The sequence below is a fragment of the Micromonas commoda genome, chromosome 14 (genome assembly GCF_000090985.2).
Source record: "Micromonas commoda chromosome 14, complete sequence".
Lineage (NCBI taxonomy): Eukaryota > Viridiplantae > Chlorophyta > Mamiellophyceae > Mamiellales > Mamiellaceae > Micromonas > Micromonas commoda.
Genome location: NC_013051.1, coordinates 717491 through 740890, shown reverse-complemented (window position 1 = coordinate 740890; position 23400 = coordinate 717491). Strand labels below are relative to the sequence as shown.

The window sequence follows — 23400 nt, the reverse complement described above, 5'->3', positions numbered from 1 at the left end:
TCCCTGAGCCATGCCTGTGGCTGTGGCTGTCCGCATCCCCGCGGTGGGCGCTGTCGCCCATCGACCCTCACATCGCGCACGCCGATGCGGTCTCGCGTCCGCCATCGCGCCGCGCCCGCCGTCCTCGTCCTCCGTCGCGCCCCGCCCGCGCCTCGGTCTCGCGTCGCCGAGCGCCCAACCCATGGTCGCCACGCGCGCGTCCAACCCGGACACCGCGCTGCTGACCGGCGCCGACTACGTCCCGAGTCCCATGGACACGTCCATGCTCACGTCCCAGCTGGTGGTGCTGGGGTTCACCGGGGTCATGGTGGCGTACTGGTGGTACGTTCTCGTGCCCGGCGCGCGCGTCAACCTGGCGGTGAACAAACGATCGGGTAGGCTCCGCGACTACCTCGAGGAGCTCAAGGGCGACGACAGTCGGAAGATGGAGCGCTTCTTCTACCAGAAGTGGCTGGCGAAGGTGGACCCGGAGACCAGGTTCTTACTCAGGGACGACGGGGACGAGGACGGGGGGGACGGGGACGTGGTCAAGGCGAAGACGAGGCTTTCGGACACGGAGGGGGTGACGAGAGACGTGGGAGACGAATCGCTCGAAGACGTCATCCGCAAGGCGAGGCGGACGCCCAAGTTTTGGAGCGGCGATAACCCGGTGCTGGTGGGCACCGCGCTCACTGTGGGGGCGGGGGTGCTGGTCGGGGCGCTCACGGGGCGATAGTCGCGTCGTCGAATGTCTAGTGTCGGTGTTGTCAATCGAATATGTCTAGTTTTGGCTAATTTTACAGTTTGAAACCCTCCGACGGTCCCGAACGTCGTTTAGTACGACAGCGACAGGAGCCCCGCGACGCCGCGCTTGATCCAGTGGTTCTGGGGCTTATCGCTCGGGACCGTGAGGTTGATGACAAAGTTGGACGAGTGGCCCGTCGTGGCCAGCACGCCCCTCCGCTCCGCCGTCCGGTAGATTGGACAGAGGTAGTGCGGAAAATCCGCTCGCTTATCCTGGGTGGTGGGCTTGAACCAAAACACCGGCATCTCGGTGAACAAAACCTTCGGGTCGCTCTCCACCAGCGTCATGTTCTCGTCGCTCCACTTGGCGCCCTCGATGAACATGCCGTTGCAGTACGCGCCGTCGTCGGGCTTCTTCGTGAAGTCGTGGTTCGCCGGCATAGCCTCAAAGTCAAACACGACGGTGTCGATGGGGAGCTTGTACTTCCTGGCGTAGTTTTGGAGCACGCCGGTGAGGAACGCGTGGGTGAAGAAGAACCCGGTGATCCAGAACATGGGCGGTGCGCCCTCGTCGATCCACTTCTGCAGCGTCTCCAGCCTCCTCACGAGCTCGCTTATGTAAGCGGCCAGCGGCTGCAGCGACGGGTACGACTTTTTGGCCCACATCGCGGGGATCTTCCCGTCAAACATGGCGTTGCCCAAAGCGTCCAACTCGCCGGTCATGACGATCTGGCCCTTGAGCGCCAGCTGGAAGCTCCCGATGCTCGCGTGGATCACCTCGAGCAGGCGGTTGAACCGGACGAGCTCCTGGCACAGCACGGAGTTCATGCTCTCGTAGTAGTCAACCGGGTACTTGTAATTGGCGAGTTCGAGGTCGAAAACCGGTGGGATGGACTCTGCGATCTGCGCGGCGACCTCCGCCAAGGTTTCCTCCTTGCTCTTACCCCCGCCGCTCGTGGCGTTACCCTGCGTCAGCAAGATCGAATTGCACATCAAGTCGGTCTCCTGCTGGTCCTTCGTGATGTCCGCGTTGGCGTGGAGGCCGAAAACCTCGGGATCCGCCGCGATTGGCATCTGCTTGAAGAACTCGATGTACGACTCGTGGTCGCCCTCCTCCGGCGCGTAGTACAGCCCGGAGGGTGAGAACCTGTAGTTATCGTCCATGATGTTGACGTGGAAGGGTCCGCCGTCCTCGTCGGTGAGGATCGACATGAGGCACCGGCGGTCGTGGGCGTCGGTGACGCGCCCGCCGTAGTTGCACTCGCCGATGAGGTACACCAGCGTCTTCAGAGGCACCGCCAACGGCTGGTCCTCCCCAGCCTCGTCCAGGAACATGCGGAGCTGGCGAAGGGAAATCTTCAGGTCCGGATCGTTGAAACCGTACGGGATGTTCCAACCCAGCGGGCCGAAGTTCCTCCTCTCCTGCACGTAGGCGTGGAAAAACGCCAGTCCCACCAACAGTTTCTTCCACTCCGCGGGCCTCGCGCAACCCTCGAAGAAATCCTCGTCGCTGATCGGGTCGTTCTGGAAACTGGATATCATGTTCGCGCGCAGGCCCTTCGGGGGTTCATTGGTCATCTTCACGCCGTTCTGGAGCACGGCGACGGGGAAGTGCGGAGACGGGTAGGACGTCAGCCACAGCCTGAAATCCTCGTGCGGCGGCGAGGTGTTGGTGACAAACTCCTCGCAAATGCGGTCGAGCGTGGTCATCCAGGACACCGCCAGGTGGCAGTTCTGAAGCACCACCCAGCTTCCGTCCACCACGCCCTGCGCGATCAGCGCCTCAGCCTTGGGACCCTGCCCTTGGCCCAGCGACAGCGTCTCCATGGAGATGTCTTTCGCGGCGCAAAACTTGAGCAGCGAGTCCATGGGGTCCGAGCCCGGGGAGAGGATGAACACCAGCGGCGTGAAGCACGTCGAGTCGTTGTAGCACTGCTCCAGGTCGAACGGCGGCGGTTCGATGTACCGTCGGCCCATGCTCTTGTCCACGTAGATCTGCACGGCGCGCGTGAGCTTATCGGGACGAACCGTGCGAAGCGCGATGAGCTTTTGGAAATCGTCGAGCTTGTCGCACCACGGCGCGGGGAGCGCCTCGGACTCGGGGTTGGCGCTGTCGTATATGTGCTGCCACGCGTCGGGATTAGACCTGAACGCGTCGGCGAATCCGTCGAACGCGGGAAGATCGGAGAGTCTCAGCATCTCTAGCCACAGGTTCTTGTTGAGCCACTTGCAAGGTACGTCGTCGGCGCCGGGCTTCTGACCGAGGCCGCCGGTGAGCAGGAAGCGGTACTCGCCGGGGTCCAGCGTGCCCTTGTACGTGAAGATCGTCGCGGCGAGCGTGAACGAGAACAGCAGTTTGTCCTTCTCGAACAGGGACCGGCAGATGTTCTTGTACAGCGAGTAGGTGAAGAAATCGATGAGGTTGTCGAGACGCTTCTGGAGGTCGTCCGATCTCGGCGCAAACTCAAGCGCGTGGTTGAAGAGGTTGACGTACCACGCCAGCGAGTACTGGTACATCGGCTCGATGTTGCACAGCTCGCCGACGTTGAAGAAGAGGTGCGCGACGTGCACGGCGAGGGGCCTGTATCCCTCGCGGGTCTCGTCAATCGTAATCTCAGTCTTCTTTGCGATGGCCTGCTTGCGGTTGATCTCGTTGGAGAGCTCCTTGGCGTTTGTGATGACGTCGATCGCCGTCTCCGACTCGAGGATGCTACCCTCGGATGAGCCCAACACCTCGATGATCTTGTTCTCAACCTCCGCGAGCTGACGCGCGTTCTCGGCGCCCTCCGTGGTGAGCCGAGCCTTCTCCTCCTCAAGATCCGGTCGCTCCTTTGCGACGGCGATGCCGAGAACCTGGTCGACGAGTCCGTCGATGGTGATCATCATGTTCACGAGCGTCACCTTGACGCTGATCTCGGGTAAGTAGTGCGGGTTGCGGTACTTGGTGGTTATGTAGAACCTGAAGTCCTGGTGGTACTCGATGGTGGAGTCGCCCAGTCGGATAACCATCTGACCGCCCTGTTTAAACGTCGACTTGAGAAGCAGCGGCTCGAGCGTAGGGTCCAGCTCCTCGCCCACGTTCTCGAGGAGCACGGGGTTTCCGAACTGGATCGCGTTCTCGAGCTTGCGGATGAAATCCCCGTCGGTGAGCTTGACGACTACCAGGTTACGCGGCTGCTCCATCTTGCGAATCCACTTATTCGCTTGGCCTTGCGGGTCGATGATCAGAGGCCAGCGCCTGGATTTGTTCATCACGATGGCGTTGTCCACGGAGAAGGAGTCGTTGGGCAGACCATCAATGGCCCACTGCTGAATCTTCACCGGCTCACCGAGCACTGTGATGAGCTTGAACGTGTCAGAGCACGGGATGCCGCCCGCCTTGCACTGCTCGATCCACTTGCCGAGCACCTCATCTCGGTACGGCTGGGTAAACGCGCCGAGGTACGCGATATACCCCGCGCACAGCAGCACGTCGCCCGTGAGGTTGGTGTAGTCAACCTTGAGACCCGCCGCGACCTGCTTCCAGCGCTCCTTCTCGCCGCCCAATCCGCCGATGAGCTTCTCGGCGCGAACGAGCTTTTTGCCGCACATGTCGTAGTCAAACTCGAGCTGAGCCTTCTTGTTCTGCATCGCCTCGAGCTTATCGTTAAGCGCCTGGACCTTATCCTCGACCTCCTTCAGCTTTCCGCGCGCCTCGTTGAGACCGACCATGAGACCCTCGTACTCCTCCTGCGCCTGCGCCAACTTCTTCTTCTTCGGCTCGACAACCTTCACCGTGGAGTCGTAAGCCTCCATGGCGCGGACCCAGCAGCAAAAGCCGTACGCAGCCGCCGAAACCTCCTTGACCTTCTCGGGCTGGAACTCGGGCCTCGCGACGTAGGGCTTGATCTGCTTGATGATCTTGTTCGGGATCGAGTCCTTGTCGTAGCTCCTCAGCTTATCGAGGAACTGCGAGTCGCCCAGGAGTTTGATGGTGGGAATCCAGTAGTTGGCAATCTTTTTGACCCCACCCTTGGGATCCTTGACCATCGCCGGCTTCACCTTGAGCAGGATGCAGACCGCCTCCATGACCAGCTTGACAACCTCGGGAGGGTTCTTGTACGCCTTCATGTACGTGATGTCCTCCTTGGTCAGGGTGTCGAGCGCCGCGATTGCCGACTCCAGGACGGGGATGGCGGCGGCGAGCTCCGTCTCGCACTCAACCTTGATCGCCTCCGCGTTCGCAGCCTGCTCCGCGGCGTACGCCTCGTCCTTCGCGACGCTCGCCTTTACCTTGTCCGCGTCGACCGTCTCCAAGTTGACCTGCTTGATGATCTCCTCCGTCTCGACGGCGGTTCTCTCGAGCACCGGTTGGAGGTCGATGAGTTCCGTCTTCATAACCGCGACGGAATCCTCAGCCTCGTAAATCTGCGCCAAACCGCCCTCGTAGCGGTTGATCATCGTCTGAACCTCGTCGCGCTTCTCGTTGAGCAGCCTTCGGTAGGTGCCGATGAGCTCGAGGTACGAAGTGGGAGTGACGTAATTGTACCGGCCCAGGTTGGCGAGGAATTTTTCAGCCAGGTGGCGAACGTCCACATGGAACTGCATGCACATGTCCAGCGTGGAGTCCCGGATGGCGTCCGAGTCCATCGTGATGTCCTTGAGGAACTGCGACGCCACGCTGCGGAGCGCATCCTCGGGCCACTCGCTGAACCAGTCGATCGTGCAGCAGTTAACGAGCGAGGGGAACTTGCGCAGTCGCTCGCGGAAGGCGTCGCCAACCGGGGAGAAGCACAGCACCATGTGCAGGTTCCTGCGGCACTCGTCGACGAAAAACTGGAAGAGATCCGCGCGCGAACCCGCGTTGACGCCGGCTTTTACGGCCCTGGGCGTGACCATGTCGATTACCTGCGCTGTCTCGTCCTTGGCGAACATGTTGGGCACCTCGCCGGTGTTCAGGATGTTGTTGATGTCCTCCAAGAACGACTCCATCTTGATCTGGGTGTCGTTGAACAGGAAAACCGTGGGTGAACCCTCGCCGCCAGCCTTACGCAGGACGTTCTTCAGATCATCGCGCCACTCCACCTGGGTGTACGACTTCGTGATTTCGATCGAATACACCTCGTATTCAGCCATGAACGCGGCGATCCTTGTCAGCGATTGGCGACCCGAGCCGCCCACGCCAACCAACAGCGCGTTACCCAGGTTTTGCCGAATGACGCGCGAGATTCGGCAGATGTGTTCCGCCGCGTACAGGAACAGCACGAGGTCCATCCGCATCTTCCCACTCTGGTTGTACTCCACGAGCTGCTCCGTCACGAGCCTCTGCAGGGCGTCTACATCCTTCACCTCGGCGTACTTGCCCTCGGCACCGGAGCCATCCATGAAGCTGGCAAACATCAGCCGCCTGAGCTCGACGATGTCCACGGTTCCGTTCTTGTCGAAGTCCCACGCGGCGAACACCTTGTCGAACTTTTGCCCGGTGTGGCGGTCCACCATCTGTTTTAGGAACGAGAAGAACCACATCCGGTCCTCGTCGTTCACGAGCCTGTCATGGAAAACGCGAAGGGTCTCGTGCGACCAGAGCCTGATGAGCTCGAGCTGGTTCTGGGGCGCCTCGCCGATCATGGAGACGCCCTGCCAAACTTTGCTGATGTCGCGCATGTTGTAGGTGTAGTGCGACTTCATCGGCGTGGGCAGCAGCTCCCGCTTGATTGTGTTGTAAATTTCCAGCGTCGCCTCAACCAACTTCCCAGGGAGCTTCAAGCCGACATCCTTGGGCACGCTCGCTCGCCTGCACCACCAGTCGGTGATCGCGGTGTACACTCGCCTGAGGGAGTTATCGTCAAAGTCGCAGATTGAGATTTGGTTGAAGTGGCGGAGCATTCGGGGCGTCACCGGGTTGCGGCCTCCGCCCGGGGGGCCCATCGCTGCACAAAATTGGATATCCACCAGCTTGCGCATCGTGAGCTCCTCTCGGTCGTACCATCCGCCGTGGTCGAGCCACTGGCGGATGATCTCGATCGGCGGCTGCGCGCCGTACTCCTCGAGCATCGGCATGTTGAGGTCATCGATAAACACCACCGCGCGGGTTCCCTGCTTTGGACCAAAGACTCCTTTTTTGCGCTTGTCGAGCTTGTTGTCGATGATATCCTGAATCTGGTTGGCGTTTGTCTGCGCGCTGAACGTGCTCTGGATGTTGGTCCACTTGTCCTTGTCCATCGCATCGAGCGACTGCTTGATGTACACCGTCTTACCGGTACCGGTGGGACCTCCGAAGAGCACGTGTTTGCCGTGAGTGGCGAGGACGTCGAAAATGTATCGGTACCGAATGGTGTCGATGGTCGTGACCACGATGTTCTGAAATTCGAGTTCCTCGCGAATGGGCTCGTCCTTGACCGTTTTCAACCAGTTGGTCCAACGGAATTTGTCCTTCTCGAAGTGCATGTCGTACACGCTGCCCTCGGTGGCCTTGGGGAAAGCCTTGGCGACTCGTTTTTCAGTTGGCGGAACAATTTCGAGACCGGGACCGAGGTCAAAATCCGTCCTCTCGGGCGACGGATCAACCTTACCGTCGACAAGCTTGCGCAGGAAAAAGTCGAACTTCTCGCGGCCCTCGTTCTCGGTGGTGCCGCCGATGGACCACACGACAGAAAAGAGGAAGACGCAGTCGACGAATATCTTCTGATCCTTTGGTGCCATGATCTCGTCAAAGTCCTCGCCATCCGCCAGTTCAACCCTGAACTCGTCAATCATTGAGTCAAAGATGTTCATGAGCGCGACCGGCAGGTTGATGTCTGAGGTTGGGATCAGTTCCTTGCAGTTCTTGCGCACGAACGCCATGCAGGGCTTGACGAGCCAGGTGAACAGCTCCTCGATTCGAGGCTTGTGCGGCTCGATGAGCGGCGGGAGCGTGTTCATCCACGAATCCTTAAGCGGTTCCCAGCCCATGCTCGAGGGCTCGACGTAGATCATACCGCACCGGGACACCGTCGCGGGCGACGCCACCGCGAGGTCCTGAACCTCGAATATCATGTTCATCGTGCCGCTCATCTGGATGATCTCGCCGGACATCAGACAGAGTTTCTTGTTATCATCGAGCACGGTGTTCATGTTCTCAATCCAGATGGCGTCCACCGGGCCGTCGAACATCACCCACTTGCGATCGGGGCTGGTATCCACCGCGCACTCCCTGAACTTCTTGGCCAAGACACCGTCCTGCCACTCGTGACTCACCGGGTCGAATTGCCCGTACAGCTGACCCATGTAGATGGACTTGGGGTTGATGACGACGACTTTCACCTTGTTCTCGTCGAGTAGGTTTTGCGCCTTCAAGTCGTTCAGCGCGCCCGCGAGCATCTGATATATGCACGTCTTAGCTCCGTAGGAGTAACCGACGAGCATCAACCCGTGTCGCACGAGGATCATCTCGTACAACTGGAAGAGTTTTTCCATGAAAACCGGCGTCGGCTGGAGGTTAGCCTTTGCGCACTCCTTCATCACGCTGGCGCGCATGTGATCGTAGTCAGGCTCGGGCAGGACCACGCCGGGGAAGAGGTCGCTGAGGATGTTGTTAAACAGCGGGATGTCCGGCGCGAGGAACTTGGGCAGGTTCACGTCCTTCAGGGAGATGAGCATCAACACCGACTCGTCCTCGTTGGGGAACTTGAGCTTTACGGCACCCGCCGCGCGAAGCACGGAGATGACCGCGCGCATGCCGTAGTCGTAGTGAGACTGAGAAGAGAGCTGCTCGGAGCAGAGCTTGTAGGTGGCGACGAGCTTGCGCGCCATGTCGCGGGCCTCGAGGTAACCGAACGAGTAGAGGATGATCTCGCCGATCATGGCGTAGTCCGGTACCATCATCGCGACGGTTCGGAAGAGCGCCTTGAGGTTATCGGGGAGCTCGGAGCGACCCGCGTAGCCCGGGTTCATGGTGATAAACACGTTGCACGTGCGACGCAGCGGCAGGCGGGTGCCCTCGAAGTCGAAGAGCTCCAGCTTCGCAGCCTTGGCGCGAGTGATTGTCAGAATCTGCTGAGCAATCACCGAGAGCACCTCGAGGTCGATGCGGTTGAACTCGTCGAAGCACGCCCACGCGCCGGACGCCGCCAGACCCTTGAAAAACTTTGCCATCGCGAGGTAATCCAACCCGTCGGAACAGTTGAAAACCACGCACTGCATCGCGATCGCCTTGGCGAGGTCCTTCGTGGTCTCCGTCTTGCCCGTACCCGCGGGTCCCTCGGGCGCTCCTCCCACGTCCAGGTGAACCGCCCCCATCAGAGTGCGGTAGCACCTGTCCGTCAGCGGCGTGATGACCAGCCGCGACGAGTTACCGAGGTACTCGTTGCCGTACCACACCGCCGCGTTGATCATGCGCACCATCACGGCGGCCTCGCCGGTCTCCTCCCTCTCGTCCCAGGTGTATCGGAGCTGCGACGCCCACTCGAAATCGTCGGGCGAAGCCACACCCTGCTTCGCGAGCTGCGCCACGACGTCCCTGGCGTGCACCTCGATGACCACGAGAGCGGAGAGCGTCTTGCGCTGGAGTTTAGTGAGCTGCCCGCGCACGAGCTCCACGATGTCCATGAGCTGCGCGGTGCACTTCTCGGCGTACTCTGGCATGGTGCCGGTGCGAAGAGCCTCCTCAGTTTCTGAGGTCCAGTAGAGGGACCCGATGCAGAGGACAACCTGTCCGGGCCACTGGATCATCCACTCCGTGCGCTTGGTCGTGGCGTACGCCTCGGAGGAGTGCTTGCAAACCTCGGCGACCGTCTCGCGCTGCGCAGCCTCGCACTCCGTCAGCCACTTCTCCACCTGACCCCCCGCGGAGTTGGGATTGAACGAATTCTTAAACGGAACCTTCTCCCCCTCCTCGGAGATCATCGCGGTCGCCTCCAGATCCTCCTGAAACTCGAGCGCGTGAATCGCCTCGAACACCTTCTTGAGAAACGGCTGCACCCGCAGCGGGTCCTTGGTTTCCGATAAGATCTCGAGCAGCTCGTCGTTGGACAGGAAGTAAAACCGCGGAAACGCGAGTCGCTTCGTCTCGAGGTACTCGGAGAGGCCGCTGTTGACGTCGTCTAACAGCGCGTTTGACTGTTGGAGCTGGTTCAGCAGTTCCTCGTCCGCGCCGACGACGACGACGTCTGCCGTGATCTTCAGCTTTTCCATCATCTTGCGGTACTGGACGTCCACCGTCTTGAACTTGCGGCCCTCGGTGGGCATCTGCTGCATGATGTCGTCCGACCCGAAGATTGGCTCCAAATACAGCCAGCCGTTCTGGCACTTGAGCCAGCTGTCGAGCACCTCTTGGATCGTGAGCAGCGTCTTTTCCCACTGCTTTGCCCTGTCTTCGAACGGCCCGATGTACGGCGACGCCTTCATCGCCATCGCCTTGACAACCTGATCGTCGAGCAGGATCTGAATCTCGTCCGTGGCGTTGAGGATGTAGGAACCGGTCTCCCTCCACGCCTTGCGCTCGAAAACGACGCCGGTCCAGTCTTTCTGCATCTTGTCGAGGGTGCGCTCGAGCGAGTACTCCTTGCTCGCGCTCTCGCTCACCTTCTCGACCGTCTCGATGTGCGCGACGAGGTCGAGTTTTAGCGCCTTCTGCAGCGTAAAGTTGGGGTCCTTGCCGTTGACGGCAAAGCCGAGGTCCTCGCTGAGCTTCGCCCAATGCCGGTCTTTGAGGCCGGGGTTGCGCAGAGCGACGACGAGCGGGAGGAGCTCCTGGAAGTGCTGAATCTTCGCGAGCAACGCCTCTCCAACCTCCCTCGGGGGTCCGTCGAGAACCTTGAGGTTTTTCTTTGTGGATCGATCCCAAACCTCCACCGCGCCGGACACCTTCTCGGGATCCAGCGCCGCGAACGGACCCTCGATCCACTCCGGGACCGTGCGGGTCACCTCCGCGCACGTCTTCCAGATGTTCGCGTAGGGTTCGAAGTCCTTGACGAGCTCCGCCAGGTGTTTCGGTCGGCTACCTCGCTCTCCGAAGATTTCCTGCCTGCTCGCGTAGAGTTCCTGGCGCTCCTTGAGCGCCTCGTGGTGCGCGTCGATCTCTTCCACGCGAACGAGGCGCTCCTCCACCGCGTCGATGTCGCCGAGCCGGATGAACTCGTTGTACTCGAACCGAGCGCTGTGACAATCCTCGGAGAGCGTCTCCTTGTCAGCCTTGAGCTCCTTCTTGAACTTTTTGGTGAGCTCCTTGACCCGCTGCTCGCACTCCGCGACAATCTCCGTGATGACGCTAGGCCACGTCATCGCCTCCCAGTACACGCCCGCCACCTCCTCATCGAGCGACGGCCAGTGGAAGGCCCGCTCGAGCGCCTCGCTCAACGCGGTGCAGGCGTCCAGGTCAGCCTGTAACCCATCTCGCTCCGCAAACGCCTTTTCCATGTCCCTCCGGAGTCTATCCAACTCCTCCGGGTTGGTCACCTCCATCCTCAACTTATTCGCAATGTCGGCGTACCTATCCCTGCAGCTGGTGCTCCCTCGGAAGAACTCGTCGGTCAGTTCTTTGAGCATGGCGTTCCTGCGCGCGTTCGCCTCGTCCATCAGCGTGGCCTTGATCTCGTAGCACGAGACTCCGAGCAGGCGAAACGTGAGCCAGGACTCGGAATTGCCGTCGACGGATGCGGCGAGCGAGGCGAGTCTGCGCATCTCGTTCTCCTTGTCCTCGAGCGTGAGCTCGACCTCGGCCTCGGGTTCGGCCTCCTCCTCCTCCTCCTCGCCGTCGCCGCCCTCGGGTTTTGGGGCGGCGTCCGAGCTCGAGGCGCCGGCTGCGTCCGGAGCCGCTTCGACGTCGGGCGCCTCCGCGGGGGCTAAAGCCTCACCCTCCGCCGATGGATCCGCGTCACCATCCGCGTTCGCGCCGCCGTCCACCGATGGATTGAGATCGGGTTCCGAATCCGGCGTCGGCGTCGGTTCCGGTTTCACCATGAGCTCGTCGAAGGCGCGATAGCTCTCGGCGAGCGCGACGGGCCCGGTGAAATTTTCATCCACGATGGCGACGATGGCGGACCTCGCCTCTACGACGAAAGGCTCGTCCGCGGACGGCGCGGGGACCTTCTCGAAATCCACCGAGACCGCGACGACGTCGGCGTCGCCCTCGCCGGCATCTGCTGACGTGGACGTCTCCGATTGGCTCGTCGCCTCGAGCATCGCGCGAATCTGCGGGATGTCCCGCACCGACTCCACCATGTCGTCAAAGAGATTCAGCGCGACATCTTTCACCTTCTCCAGCGGCGGATCGTACGCAACCTCGCCGTCCTTGATCATCAACGTCACCTTCATGAACGGCAGGTGGTGAAGCACGCCCCGGCACGCCACCGCGTCGTCGCCCCCCGCGAACTGCGACCAGAACCGAAGGTAACTCGCCACCGAGTTTTGCACCACCGTCCTCACCTGGTCCTTGGCGCAAATCGTCAGCGATTTGAGGAACCGGGGCATCATCGTCGCGCGCGCCAGTGCACTGGACGCCTCCTCGCGGATGTTCGACTCCACGTCCTCGCCGTTGGCGTCCATCCACATCGATCGCTCCACCGGCGTCAGCTTCGCCAGCCTTTGCTCCAGTCGCGCTCGCGCCGCCGCCTCCGCCTGCGACCGTTTCGTTCGCTCCAGCTCCCGCAGGATGTCGACCGCGACGATGACGCACTCGCCTCGCATGCGCTCGCTCACGCGGTCCAGCTGAGTGCGCTGTTTCTTCTCGAAATCGTCCAGAGTGACCGGATCCTCCGGAAGGAGTCCGGGCCGTGGAGGCTCCGCGTCCAGGAGCGTCTCGAATCGAACGTCGCAGTTGGCGTAGTAGCGCTGGTGCGCGTCCAGAAAATCGGCGTCCGCGTCGGGTAAGAGCGCGGCGATCTCCTCCGCGGCGATCGCGTGCGCGTCGGGGTGCCGGCCGGGAGACGCGGCGCAACCCCTCGCGTTCATTCTCTCGTTGTCCGAGTCGAGAGGTTCGACCCCGATGTCCGCCAGTCGCGCTCGTTTGTTGTCGTCCCTCAGCGCGAGGTCCAGGTACGAGCGCTTGTGCGCCAGCCTGTACACGCGCAAGTTCTCGGCCCAGAATCGGTCGCACGCGCCGGGTACGGCGGTGGACGTCTTGATCGGGTTCCGTCGGCACCCGTCGCACGCGCTCGAGATCTTCGCGCGGAAGCTCGGGGCGTCGCAGAGGTCGTCGTTTTCGTACTCGAATATCTCCTCCGCCGCGCGCGTGTACCGCAGCGCGCGTTCGTGCCTGTCCCGCAGCAGCCTCGCGGAGTTGAGCCGCGTCCGGAACGCGTCCGGGTCCTCGGCGTCGAAGATGAGGTTCAATCGCTTCACCCGCTTCGTCACCCCGGGCGAAACTCGCCACTCGATCGCGTACGTATCCGACGATTCGTCGTACCCCGTCACCCAGCACGGCTCCCAGGTGAACTGCCCGTGGCCCGTGAAGTATCTCGACACCGCTCCGCACCGGTCCCCGCCCGGAGTTCGCGTCGCGAGCCACTGCTCCGGAGTCTTGAGTTCCAGCTCGGGATCGTCAAAGAGCTCCAGCGGGGTGCTCTCCGGCGCCCGCGTCGGGATCTCGGCGGTGGACGGGCGGACGAAGTGTCGCGCCTCGTACTCCGCGGTCGGGACCCAGTCGAACGCGGCTCCCGGCGCGGGCGCGTCCCCCGGAGCTCTGTCGAACCCGCGCGTTCGGGTCATCAATCTCTCCGGCATGGCTCGGGTGTGAGCCGCGTCGGTCCACGCGCGCGGCGGGCGCGGGGGAAAGACGCCGGTGTCGTTCGGATCGAACCGCGGCACCGGCTCGTCCGTGGCGTCGTCGTCGTCGCGGGCGGCGCGCGGGGTCTCGTCCCGGATCGATCGCGGGGAGGACGACGACGCGCGCGGGTCCCTCGACGGGGTGGGCGGGCCCGGGCGATGGGTCGGACGTGCGCTTCCGCCGAGCGCCCCGGACCCTTTGCGGACGGTGCCCGTGCGGAACTCCGGCGGTAGGCGGAGCTTGTACACCGGCCCGGGGTCGTGCGCGCCGGTGCTGCGGAGGGACGGGGGGGACGGGGGGGAACGGGGAGGTCAGTCGGTCGAGCTCGATCGCGGTGTTCTTCTCTCGTTGGATTTATTTGTAGTCGTTGTCGCGGGGCGCGGCGAGGTGCGCGGGGCGCGCGGGGGGTGCGCCAATTCACGCGATACGACGGCGCGATCGCCCGCGCGACCTCTCCACGCGATGAATGGAATCGCGCGATGGCCCGCCGCGACGCTCGGGGCGCTCGCAGCGCCCCGGGAGGACGCAGGGCTAACCCTCTAATTCGAGCTCGCCCGCGGTGGCTGACGGGCTGGTGTGGGGAGGTGGGGCGGGGTCGTATCGGGGTCGTACCGCGCTCCCTTGGCCGCCGCGCGCTTATCCGCGAGGGATTGCTCCTGCATGGTGACGCAACCGCCGTCGGAACAATCGGCCGTGTCGTTCCCCCCGGGTGGTCGTATCGGCGACGCTCACTCCAGGCGTGCCGCTACCCTTTGGCGAGCCCGATTTGGCAATCCGGTCAAGCGCTTGTGGGGCCCAAACTCTGGACAGCCAGTTTCTTCCCACCGTGATGAAACAAAAAATGGGTTCCTGGACGCCTCGGCTGACGACGATAAGCGCGGCGCTTGCATATCGTTACAACACAGAATCGACGAATACACGAACACAAATACAACATGAGAGCGCGTCGGACCCGACGCGGCGCTCGCGGGCGTCCGCTCCTCTCACCGAGGGTTGGGCTGCTCCTCCACCAGAAGCACCTGACGCGCGCTCCGCTCCCCTCTGTCCAGGTACAGTTCCAAAACACCCCGCGTATCGTTGGGGAGCGCGGCGCTCTTCTCGCCCACGGCTCTGAGGAGCCACCCGTGCAGGGTACGAAGCTTGGCTCGCAAGGGATCGTCGCCGTTCGACGAAGGCGGCGAGGCGTGCCTCTCGCGGCGGAGAGCATCGACGGCGAGAAAGAAATCCTCCGGAGAGGGCACGGAGCCGCCGCGCGATTGGACCACGTGTGCGCTGACGTGGCTACCCGCGATCTCCATCAGCGGCGCTCGAAGCTGCGAGTGAGTAGGATGAGACGTGTCCGGTCAGCGTCCGGCGCGAAGGGGAACGGCGCGTCGCCGTGCGAGAGGCGGCGATGTCTTTGAGACGACGCCACCAAAAAAAAAAATGTGAGTCGCGGAAAAGTAGAACCCGAGGGGGCGAATCCCCTCGGGCTCGTCGCAAGCGTACCCTAACCGTTAGATGTCGGTCAAGCTATGAAGGACGCGCTCACCGCGGAGGATCCTCGCGGACCCAGCGCTATCGCGTCCCAGATACGTTGACCAAAAGCGAACGAGTAAAAGCGACGAGGAGGAAAACCAAATAAACGCGCGAGTAAAAGCGACGAGCCGCTCACCTTGGCGTCGAGGCCGCACATCGTGCGAGGCCGCGTCACCATCCACACCCCGTCCAGGTAAAATCCACCGCGCCCCTCGGCGGTACGGTGCGTGCGACGAAACCCGCGGAAGCTGTCGCGCGTCAGCACCACCGCCTTCCCGTACTTTGACCCGCCCGGTGACTCATCGCCACCCCCGCCGCGAACCCACCTGGCAAGTTTCATGGGGTGGTACCCGCGGCGGAAGTGCCCGCTGGGGTGCCGCCGGTTCGCCCACTCGCGCGGGTCGTACGCGGCCTCGTCCCCCGCGAGCCACGCGAGCGTCGTCTGCCGCGAGTGGAACCCACGCGCCACGTCGTCGGGGTTCCGCTTACACTCGAAAACAGCCAGCACCTCCACCGCCGGACGGTTTTGGTTTTTTTGGTTTTTTTGGTTTTTTTCGTCGTCGCCGTCGTCCCCCGCCACCGCCGCCGCCGCCGCCGTTCGCCCGCGACGCGCCAGCGTGCGCCGCCCCGTCGTCCCGTCCCCGTCTTGCGGGATCGCATCCACGAACGCGCTCTCCGTCTCTCCCGAGTGGTTCACCCGCACCAGCACGCAGTCCAGCTCGCCGCTGTGCAGCCCGAGCGTGACGTTTCGCAGCAGCAAGACGCCGACGCCCTCGCGTTCCCGGTCGGCGTCCCCGTCGGCACCCCAGTCGGCACCCTCGATCAGACCCCCCGCGAGGAACGCGTCCGCGACGACGTCCGCGCACGTCTTCTCGTAGTCGTCCCCTTTAGCGACGAGCGAGTTGCCGTTTGCCGTCGAAGCGGCTCTCGCGTCGTCGTCGGCGGATGCCAAGCCGGTTCGCGCGCGTTCGGCTCGCAGCGCGTCGCGCGCGCGTTCGACGTCGCGCCACAGCGGCGACGACGCCACCGCGTCTTTAAGCTCGAGTTCGGCGGCCGGGAGGGACGCGAGCGCGTGCTCCAGCTTGTCGGAGGCGGCCGCCTGCTTCGCCGCCAGCTCCGGCGTAGTTGGGGTGGACTCGAGAAAGCTTCGGATGCCCGCCACCGCCGCGCGTCGTCGCGCGACCGCGTGCATCGCGCGCTCGATCCTCGCGCCCTCCGCGGAGCCGCGGTACTCCGCCTCCGCGCGTTCCAGCGCGTGCGCGAGGGGATCCAGGGTTGACGCGTGAAGGCGCCGCACGCCGTCCGCCCTCGCGCGGAGCAGCGACGCCCGGTTCGCGGTCATGTACTGGAGCACCTCGCGCTCGAGCCAGCGCGCGAAGGCGTCCGGGTCCATGTGCGCGGCGCGCGCGTGGCCATCCCACGCGAGGTACGCCCTCAGCGCGTCCTCCCCGTGCGCGACGTTGACGCCGGGTCGGGCGGGCGCGAAGGTTCGGCGCCCTCCGAGCGAGTCCGGGACGTCGGTCCGGTCAGCGGCCGCCTCGGCGGGGTCTTCCGCCGGGGCGGCCATCACGGTGACCTGGCGCCCACCCTGGCGAGCGGGCGGGCGGTGAAGGCGCGGGTTTCGTCCGCGCGGGTTCCGCCCGAGGGATCGAGGAGGGAGGGCGGCCTGTCCCCGGGGGCTCGCTCGCATGGCCCCGACCCCGCAGGCGCCCGCGGGGTGGAGTGGGGGGCACGTTCAAAAACCACGAGCACAAAGCGCGGCGGCCGAGGGCCGAGTTCGTTTGCGTGGGCGTGTGACAATGTGTGACTCTGGAGAGCACAAAGCGCGGTGCCCATTACAGCCGACGCCATGGCCGCAGCAGCCCAGCACATCGCGAGGCTCGCCGCCTCCCGCGGCACCTCCGCGACCACCGCATCCTCGCGCGCGCATTCCGCCGCGCGTCATCCGGTCAGGCTCCTCGCGAAGCCCCGTTCCGCGCGCCCGTCCGCGTTCGCCGCCGACGAGATTGGCGCCGCCGGCGACGAGGAGGTCAACCTGAAGGACGTCACCCGTAAGCTCATGGACTGCCGTAAGCGCAAGGCGGCGTCCAATGCGGTGGACCTCCTCGTCTCCCTCGGCCGCGCCGGCATCGAGCCCGACCTCCTCGCGTCCACCGCCTGCCTCGGCGCGTGCGTCGCCGCGGGCAAGATGGACCTCGCCCTGAAGGTGTTCGAGGAGGTCTTCGACAAGCGGGTGGTGGAACCCGACGAGGTTGTCTTCACGGAGCTCATCCGGGGCTACCTCGCGTCGTCGCCGCCGTCTTGGACCCGCGCCATGAACACCCTCGACAGGATGGAGGCGTTCGACGTCGTCCCCGGCGCGCTGTCGTACAACATCCTCCTCGCCAAGTGCGCCGACGACAACGAGCTCGAACGCGCGGAGGACATCGTGGACCGGATGGCGGACGAAGGGGTGGAGCCCGACAGGTTCACGATGGAGGCGGTGAAGAAGAGGCGGAGCATCCGGTCCTACGCGAAGAAGGTGCTCATGCTGTGAGCGTGTGGGTGCACCGTGGGAGTGAGGAGGGCGGATGCGATGTATTATTAGTGCCGCGCCCGGACGCGGGGACGCTGGTGAAATCGTCAATATATTGAAAGTCGCGTGGTGAGACGTTTGCCGCTCTGGCGGTCGTCGTTTTCATAGACTAGTCGACTCTCGCGGCGCGACGCGCGCACTCTCCGGTGCGATGTTCGGAAGGTTCGGCCGCGGCGGCGGTAACTTCGTCGCGCAGTATCGCGTCTATCCCGTCAGTTTCGTCGATAAGGTCCGTCTCCTCCCATCGCCCGCCCGCGCCGTTCCCCAATCCCGCGCCACCGTCACCCATCCACGCAGCCGCGACGCTCGCGAGTCTTCTCCCGACGGATCTGGTCGGTCCGTTCCTCCCAGCGCCGCGCTGACTCCGTCCACGCCCCTCGCGACGTCCCAATCGTCACGCAGAACGAGGCTGAGAATGGAGACAAGAGTGAGTCACCGCGAAGACGGTCCCTTCGCGCCCGAAGCGCAGACTCTCGCGCCCTTAGGTCACCTCTTCAAAACATCCGACGGATCTCGCGCCGCTAACTCCGACCCGCGACTCACCCCACCCGCTCCATCCCCACCCGCACATCCCTCCGCAGTCTTCATCCCCCCGTCCGCGCTCGACAGGCTGAGTGAGTCTCCGCATCCCGCCCGCCGAATCCTCCCCGCCGCCTCGACGCGTCCCTCCCGCGGCCCCTCGGGAAAAAGGGACAGCTGTGCGCGCCACACGCGCGCGCACAGCTGTCCTCGGACCAGGTGCCCACTCGACGTCGACGACTCTTTCGTCTCTCGCTCGCGCCATACGCACCCGCCGACCTCCTCCGTCCCGAACCCACACGCGTCGCAGGTAACCTCATGTTCGACGACCCGGTGATGCTGTTCGAGCTCTCCAACGTCAAGCAGAAGAAACACACGCACTGCGGCGTCCTCGAGTTCACCGCCGAGGAAGGGGTGTGCTACATCCCGTACTGGATGATGCAAAACCTGTTGCTCACCGAGGGGGACGTGGTGAAGCTGCAGTACACCAAGCTGGAGAAGGGCAACTTTGTCAAGCTCCGGCCTCAGACGAAGGATTTCCTGGACATATCCGACCCGAAGGCTGTGCTGGAGATGACCCTCAGGCGGTACACGTGCCTGACTCTGGACGACACGATCATGATCAACTACAACAATCGGAGGTACTTTGTCGACATCGTCGAGCTCAAGCCCGCGGACGCGGTGTGCATCCTGGACTGCGACCTGAACACCGACTTCGCGCCGCCGCTCGACTACGTGGAGCCCGAGCCCGTGTTCCGCAACCCTAAACCCGTCGTCAACGGCGGGAACATCCTCGGGAAGGAGAAGGGCGGCGCCAAGCGAAAGGATGAACCTGCAGAGCCCGAGCCCGCGGCGGATGAGGGGCCAAAGTTTCTCGCGTTCGCCGGCGGCGGCAACCGCCTCGACGGCAAGAGCTCCCGCCCGGACCTCAAGCCCGTCGAGGTTGACGTGCCGACGACGTCGCTCAACATCCCGAAGGATTTCGAGAGGTTCATCCGCGGGCCCAAGGACGTATCCGAGAAGAAGGAGGAGGAGGATGGCGGCGGGACCGGGTTGCCGCGGCGCAAGGCGGGCAAGCTGGTCTTCGGCGGCGCGAGGAAGGCGTCGGCGGAGGGATCCGGGGGCGGGGCGGCGGCCGTGCCCAAGGAGGAGGAGAAGAAGGAGGAGCCGAAGTTCAAGGCGTTCCAGGGGACCGGGAACAAGCTGCGATGAGAACGGCGGCTAGCGACGTGACATTTTTTGAGACGGAAGGAAACTCGAAGTTCACACGTCACGCCCGCGCTCTCACGGCAACTCTCGGTAAACCGACCGTGTCCGTCCCGCCAGTTTAAGTCCTGACCTAAAAACATCAGCCCTGCGTCGCACAACCCGGTCGCGCAGCGTCGGTCTGGGAAGCTCCTGGGAGGCAGTCAATGCCGTGTCGGTCGACGTAGGTTCACCTTACGCTTCGCACCCCCGCGACCCGATCCCGTATCGCCCGTTCCGAGCGAACGGCGAATCCAATTGTCGCGTTCGCCCTAAAATTTTCCACAACCAACACACCGATCGCGAACCCATCTCGTCTCAACCACATCCGTGTCGTCCCCCGACAAACACAGCGTCTCTAGGTAGAGACAGAAGGGACCGAGCGAGCATGACGCCGAAGAGGAGCCCGAGGAACAGCTCGGGCTCCAAAAAATCGCCCCGGCAGAGCAAAGGGGAGAAGGACTCCGCGAACGATGCCGACGCGGAGGCGAGACGGAAAAAAGAGGAGCTGGCGCGCAAGGTGCGAGAGCGGCTCAAGGCGAAGCAAGCTGCCGAGGCTGCGAAGAAGGACGTCGGGAGCGGCAAGCGCGAGCGCGGGAGCGACGACGCGACGGGAGATCAGGAGACGGAGAAAGCGTCGTCCAAGCGCCGGCGCACCGACGACCCCGCCCCGACGCCGGCGACGACGGCCGAGATCCAGCCCGCGCGCGACGACGATTCGTCCCAACCCCGGGATCGGAAGGAGGATGCGCCGGCGGCGGAGAAGGGGAAGGATCCGGCGGCGGATCTCGCCGCGCAGATGCGCGAACGGCGCGAGCGCGCCGCCGCCGCCGCCGCCCCAGCCCCAGCCCCAGCCCCCGGCGCGGCGGACGACGACGACGCCCCGGGGGTATCCGATCGCAGGCCCCCGGGCTGGACCCTCGACGCCGACGAGGACCTCGCGGGCATGGCGGACGAAGACGACGACGACGACGAAACGCCCCGGCCGGCGGCGAACAAGCCGGGGACGGACGAGGACGAGGAAGACGTCGATCCCCTCGAGGCGTTCATGGCGGCGAACGACTCCGTCATGGACGCCGAGCGCGCAGCCGCGGCGGAGAGGCGCGAGGAGCGAGAGGCGAAGCTAGCGAAAAAGAGAGAGGCGCGAGACGCCGCGACGGCGGAGGCGGAGGTGGCGGCGGATTTCTTCGCCGCCGCCGCCAAGGCTGCCAAGGCTGCCAGGGCCGCTGTCGCAGCCGACGTGACGCCCGGTGTAACGCCCGCGACGGACCCGGACACGGGTTTACCGCCGCTGACGAAAAAGTCGGATGACGACGACGACCCCCTCGACGCGTTCATGAGGGCGAACAACGCCAAGGCGGAGGCGGCGGTGGCGCGGGCTAGGGCGCGGGTTCCCGCACCCGTCGTTCGAACCAAACCGGCCACGAACCAAGCCGCGACCACGAACGGCGGCGGCGCGCAGCCGTCGATAAAGCCGACGGTGCTCAAAAAACCGGCATTCGGCGGCTCCGCGTTTCTTCGCCCGGGAATCACCGTCAAGAAACCCGCGAACGTCGGGTTGGCGAGGCCGCCCGTCAAGAGGGACGACGGCGGCGTTAAAGGCGGACGCGCTGTCAAGAAGATCGGGCTGGTGAGACGGTTCTTCGACGCCGATTCCGACGGCGGGGACTCGTCGGAGTCCGGCGGCGGCGCGGATTCGGACACCGACGGGGCCGGCAGCGACGACGACGCGGAGTGGGCTCGGAAGCAGCAGTCGCGGATGAGCAAGGCGGATAAGCTCGGCGTCGCCGACCACGACTCCATCGACTACCCCCCGTTCCGCAAGAACTTTTACATCGAATCCTACGAGATTGCGCGGATGACCAAGGCGGAGGTGAAGGAGCTTCGCGCCGAGCTGGAGGGGATCAGGTGCCGGGGCAAGGACGTCCCGCGCCCGATCAAGACGTGGGCGCAGGCGGGCCTGAGCAACCGCGTCATGGAGCTCATCCGCCGCAGCGGCTTCGACAAGCCTATGCCGATCCAGTGCCAGGCGCTTCCCGTGATTATGTCCGGGCGCGACTGCATCGGCGTCGCAAAGACGGGATCCGGCAAGACGCTATCGTACGTGTTACCCATGCTGAGGCACGTCAAGGACCAGCGCCCCATCGAGAGCGGCGACGGCCCGATCGGCATGATCATGGGCCCGACGCGCGAGTTGGTGACGCAGATTGGCAAGGATTGCAAAAAGTTTGGTCGCGCCGCGGGTTTGGTGGCGGTTTCCGTGTACGGCGGGAGCGGCGTCGCGACGCAAATTGGCGAACTCAAGCGCGGGTGCGAGATTGTCGCGTGCACCCCGGGGCGAATGATCGACGTGCTGACGACGGGCGCCGGTCGAATCACCAACTTGAGGCGGGTGACGTACATGGTGCTCGACGAGGCGGATCGCATGTTCGACATGGGCTTTGAGCCGCAGATCACGCGGATCATGAACAACCTTCGGCCGGACAGGCAGACGGTGATGTTCAGCGCGACGTTTCCGCACGCGATGGAGGCGCTGGCGCGGAGCGCGCTGACGAACCCGGTGGAGATTCAGGTGGGCGGCAGGTCGGTGGTCAACTCGGACATCGAGCAGATCGTGGAGATGCGCGCGGAGGAGGACCGGTTCCTCCGAGTGCTCGAGCTCCTCGGAGAATGGTACGAACGAGGGAAAATCATCATCTTCGTGGCGAGTCAGGACAAGTGCGACCAGGTGTTTCGCGACTTGCTGCGGAGCGGGTACCCGTGCCTGTCTTTGCACGGCGGGAAGGAGCAGAGTGATCGCGAGTGCACCATCGCGGATTTCAAATCGGACGTGTGCAACATCCTCGTCGCCACGTCCGTCGCCGCGCGCGGGCTCGACGTGTCAGGGCTCAGGCTCGTCGTCAACTACGACACTCCGAACCACCTGGAGGATTACGTGCACAGGGTGGGACGAACGGGCCGCGCGGGTAACAAGGGCACCGCCGTCACGTTCATCTCGCAGGAAGAGGAGAAGTTCGCGCCGGATCTCGTCAAGGCGATGACGGACGCCAAGCAACCCGTGCCGAGCGACCTCAGGTTGATGGCGGATGAGTACGCCAAGAAGAAGAAGGAGGGATTGGTGGTGGGCGGCAAGAGCAGCGGGTTCGGCGGGTCCGGGTTCAAGTTCTCGAGGGAGGAGCAGGACGCGGAGCGACGCGCGAAGAAGGCGGCGGCGCTCGCGGCGGGTCTGGAGGTGCAGGCGGATGACGAATCCGACTCGGACGACGAGGGTCGATTCGACGACGACGGGGAACCAATCTTCCAGAGCGTCGGGCGATCGGGCGCCGCCGCCGCGGCGGCGGCGACGACCGCGGCGCAGGCCGCCGCGGCCGAGCAGGTGGCGAGGGCGGCGGCGATGGGGCAGGCGGCGGGGGCGGCGGCATTCGGAGGCGGAGCGCCGGCGGCGGCGCCGGTTGGGGCGACGCCGGTCCATCCAGCCCCAGCCCCAGCCCCGGCGTATTCGCCGCCGCCGCAGCCGGAGGACCCCAAGGTGGCTCTACTCAACGCCGCCGCTCGTGCGGCCGCCGCCAAGATCGGGAGCTCTCTCGGCGTGACCCCTACGGCGGCCCAGGGCCCTACGCAGGCGCAGGTCAACGCGGCGAACAACTCGCAGATGTCCCTCGCCATCTCTCAGGCGGCGAACAGCATGGCGCTGGTCACCGGAGCCACCACCGGAGCCGCGCGAGCCGCCGCGTTCGCCGCCGCGTTGAACGCGCAGCACGCGGCGGCCAGGAGCGGTGTTTTCCAGGCGGACGGGGCGCACTTCGAGTCGGAGCTCGAGATTAACGACTTCCCGCAGCAGGCGCGCTGGAAGGTGACGCACAAGGACACGCTGGCTCAGATTTCCGAGTTTACCGGCTCGGCGATAACCGTCAAGGGACAATATTACGCCCCGAACAAGCCCGTGCCACCGGGTGAGCGGAAGTTGTTCCTGCTGATCGAGGGGCCGAGCGAGCGGTGCATCAAGACGGCCAAGGGGAAGATCAAGGAGATCATCGAGGAGATCATTGCAAAGGAGAGCCTCCCGGGTGGGTTCAACACCGGCAAATACAAGGTTTAA

General features: G+C 64.1%; 5 protein-coding genes across 5 annotated transcripts; 3 read left to right on the top strand and 2 right to left on the bottom strand.

The window, feature by feature from the left end:
- Positions 1-10: 10 nt before the first annotated feature.
- MICPUN_64232 (predicted protein) lies at positions 11-715 on the top strand (the record flags this gene model as incomplete). Its single annotated transcript, XM_002506205.1, has 1 exon — positions 11-715. The coding sequence occupies one exon, from the start codon at positions 11-13 to the stop codon at positions 713-715; it is 705 nt and encodes a 234-aa protein (XP_002506251.1).
- Positions 716-813: 98 nt separating this feature from the next.
- On the bottom strand, positions 814-13401 carry DHC2 (dynein heavy chain; the record flags this gene model as incomplete). Its single annotated transcript, XM_002505993.1, has 1 exon — positions 814-13401. The coding sequence occupies one exon, from the start codon at positions 13399-13401 to the stop codon at positions 814-816; it is 12588 nt and encodes a 4195-aa protein (XP_002506039.1).
- A 1026-nt stretch (positions 13402-14427) lies between these two features.
- Positions 14428-16529, bottom strand: MICPUN_64230 (predicted protein; the record flags this gene model as incomplete). Its single annotated transcript, XM_002505992.1, has 2 exons — positions 14428-14757; positions 15099-16529. The coding sequence occupies 2 exons, from the start codon at positions 16527-16529 to the stop codon at positions 14428-14430; spliced, it is 1761 nt and encodes a 586-aa protein (XP_002506038.1).
- Positions 16530-16811: 282 nt separating this feature from the next.
- On the top strand, positions 16812-17498 carry MICPUN_104193 (predicted protein; the record flags this gene model as incomplete). The annotated part of the gene is made up of 1 exon (XM_002506204.1): positions 16812-17498. The coding sequence occupies one exon, from the start codon at positions 16812-16814 to the stop codon at positions 17496-17498; it is 687 nt and encodes a 228-aa protein (XP_002506250.1).
- Positions 17499-18179: 681 nt separating this feature from the next.
- MICPUN_95935 (predicted protein) lies at positions 18180-23400 on the top strand (the record flags this gene model as incomplete). Its single annotated transcript, XM_002506203.1, has 4 exons — positions 18180-19237; positions 19937-20367; positions 20842-22677; positions 22831-23400. Exons 1-4 carry the CDS (start codon positions 18883-18885, stop codon positions 23398-23400), a joined length of 3192 nt encoding a protein of 1063 aa, XP_002506249.1. The 5' UTR covers positions 18180-18882.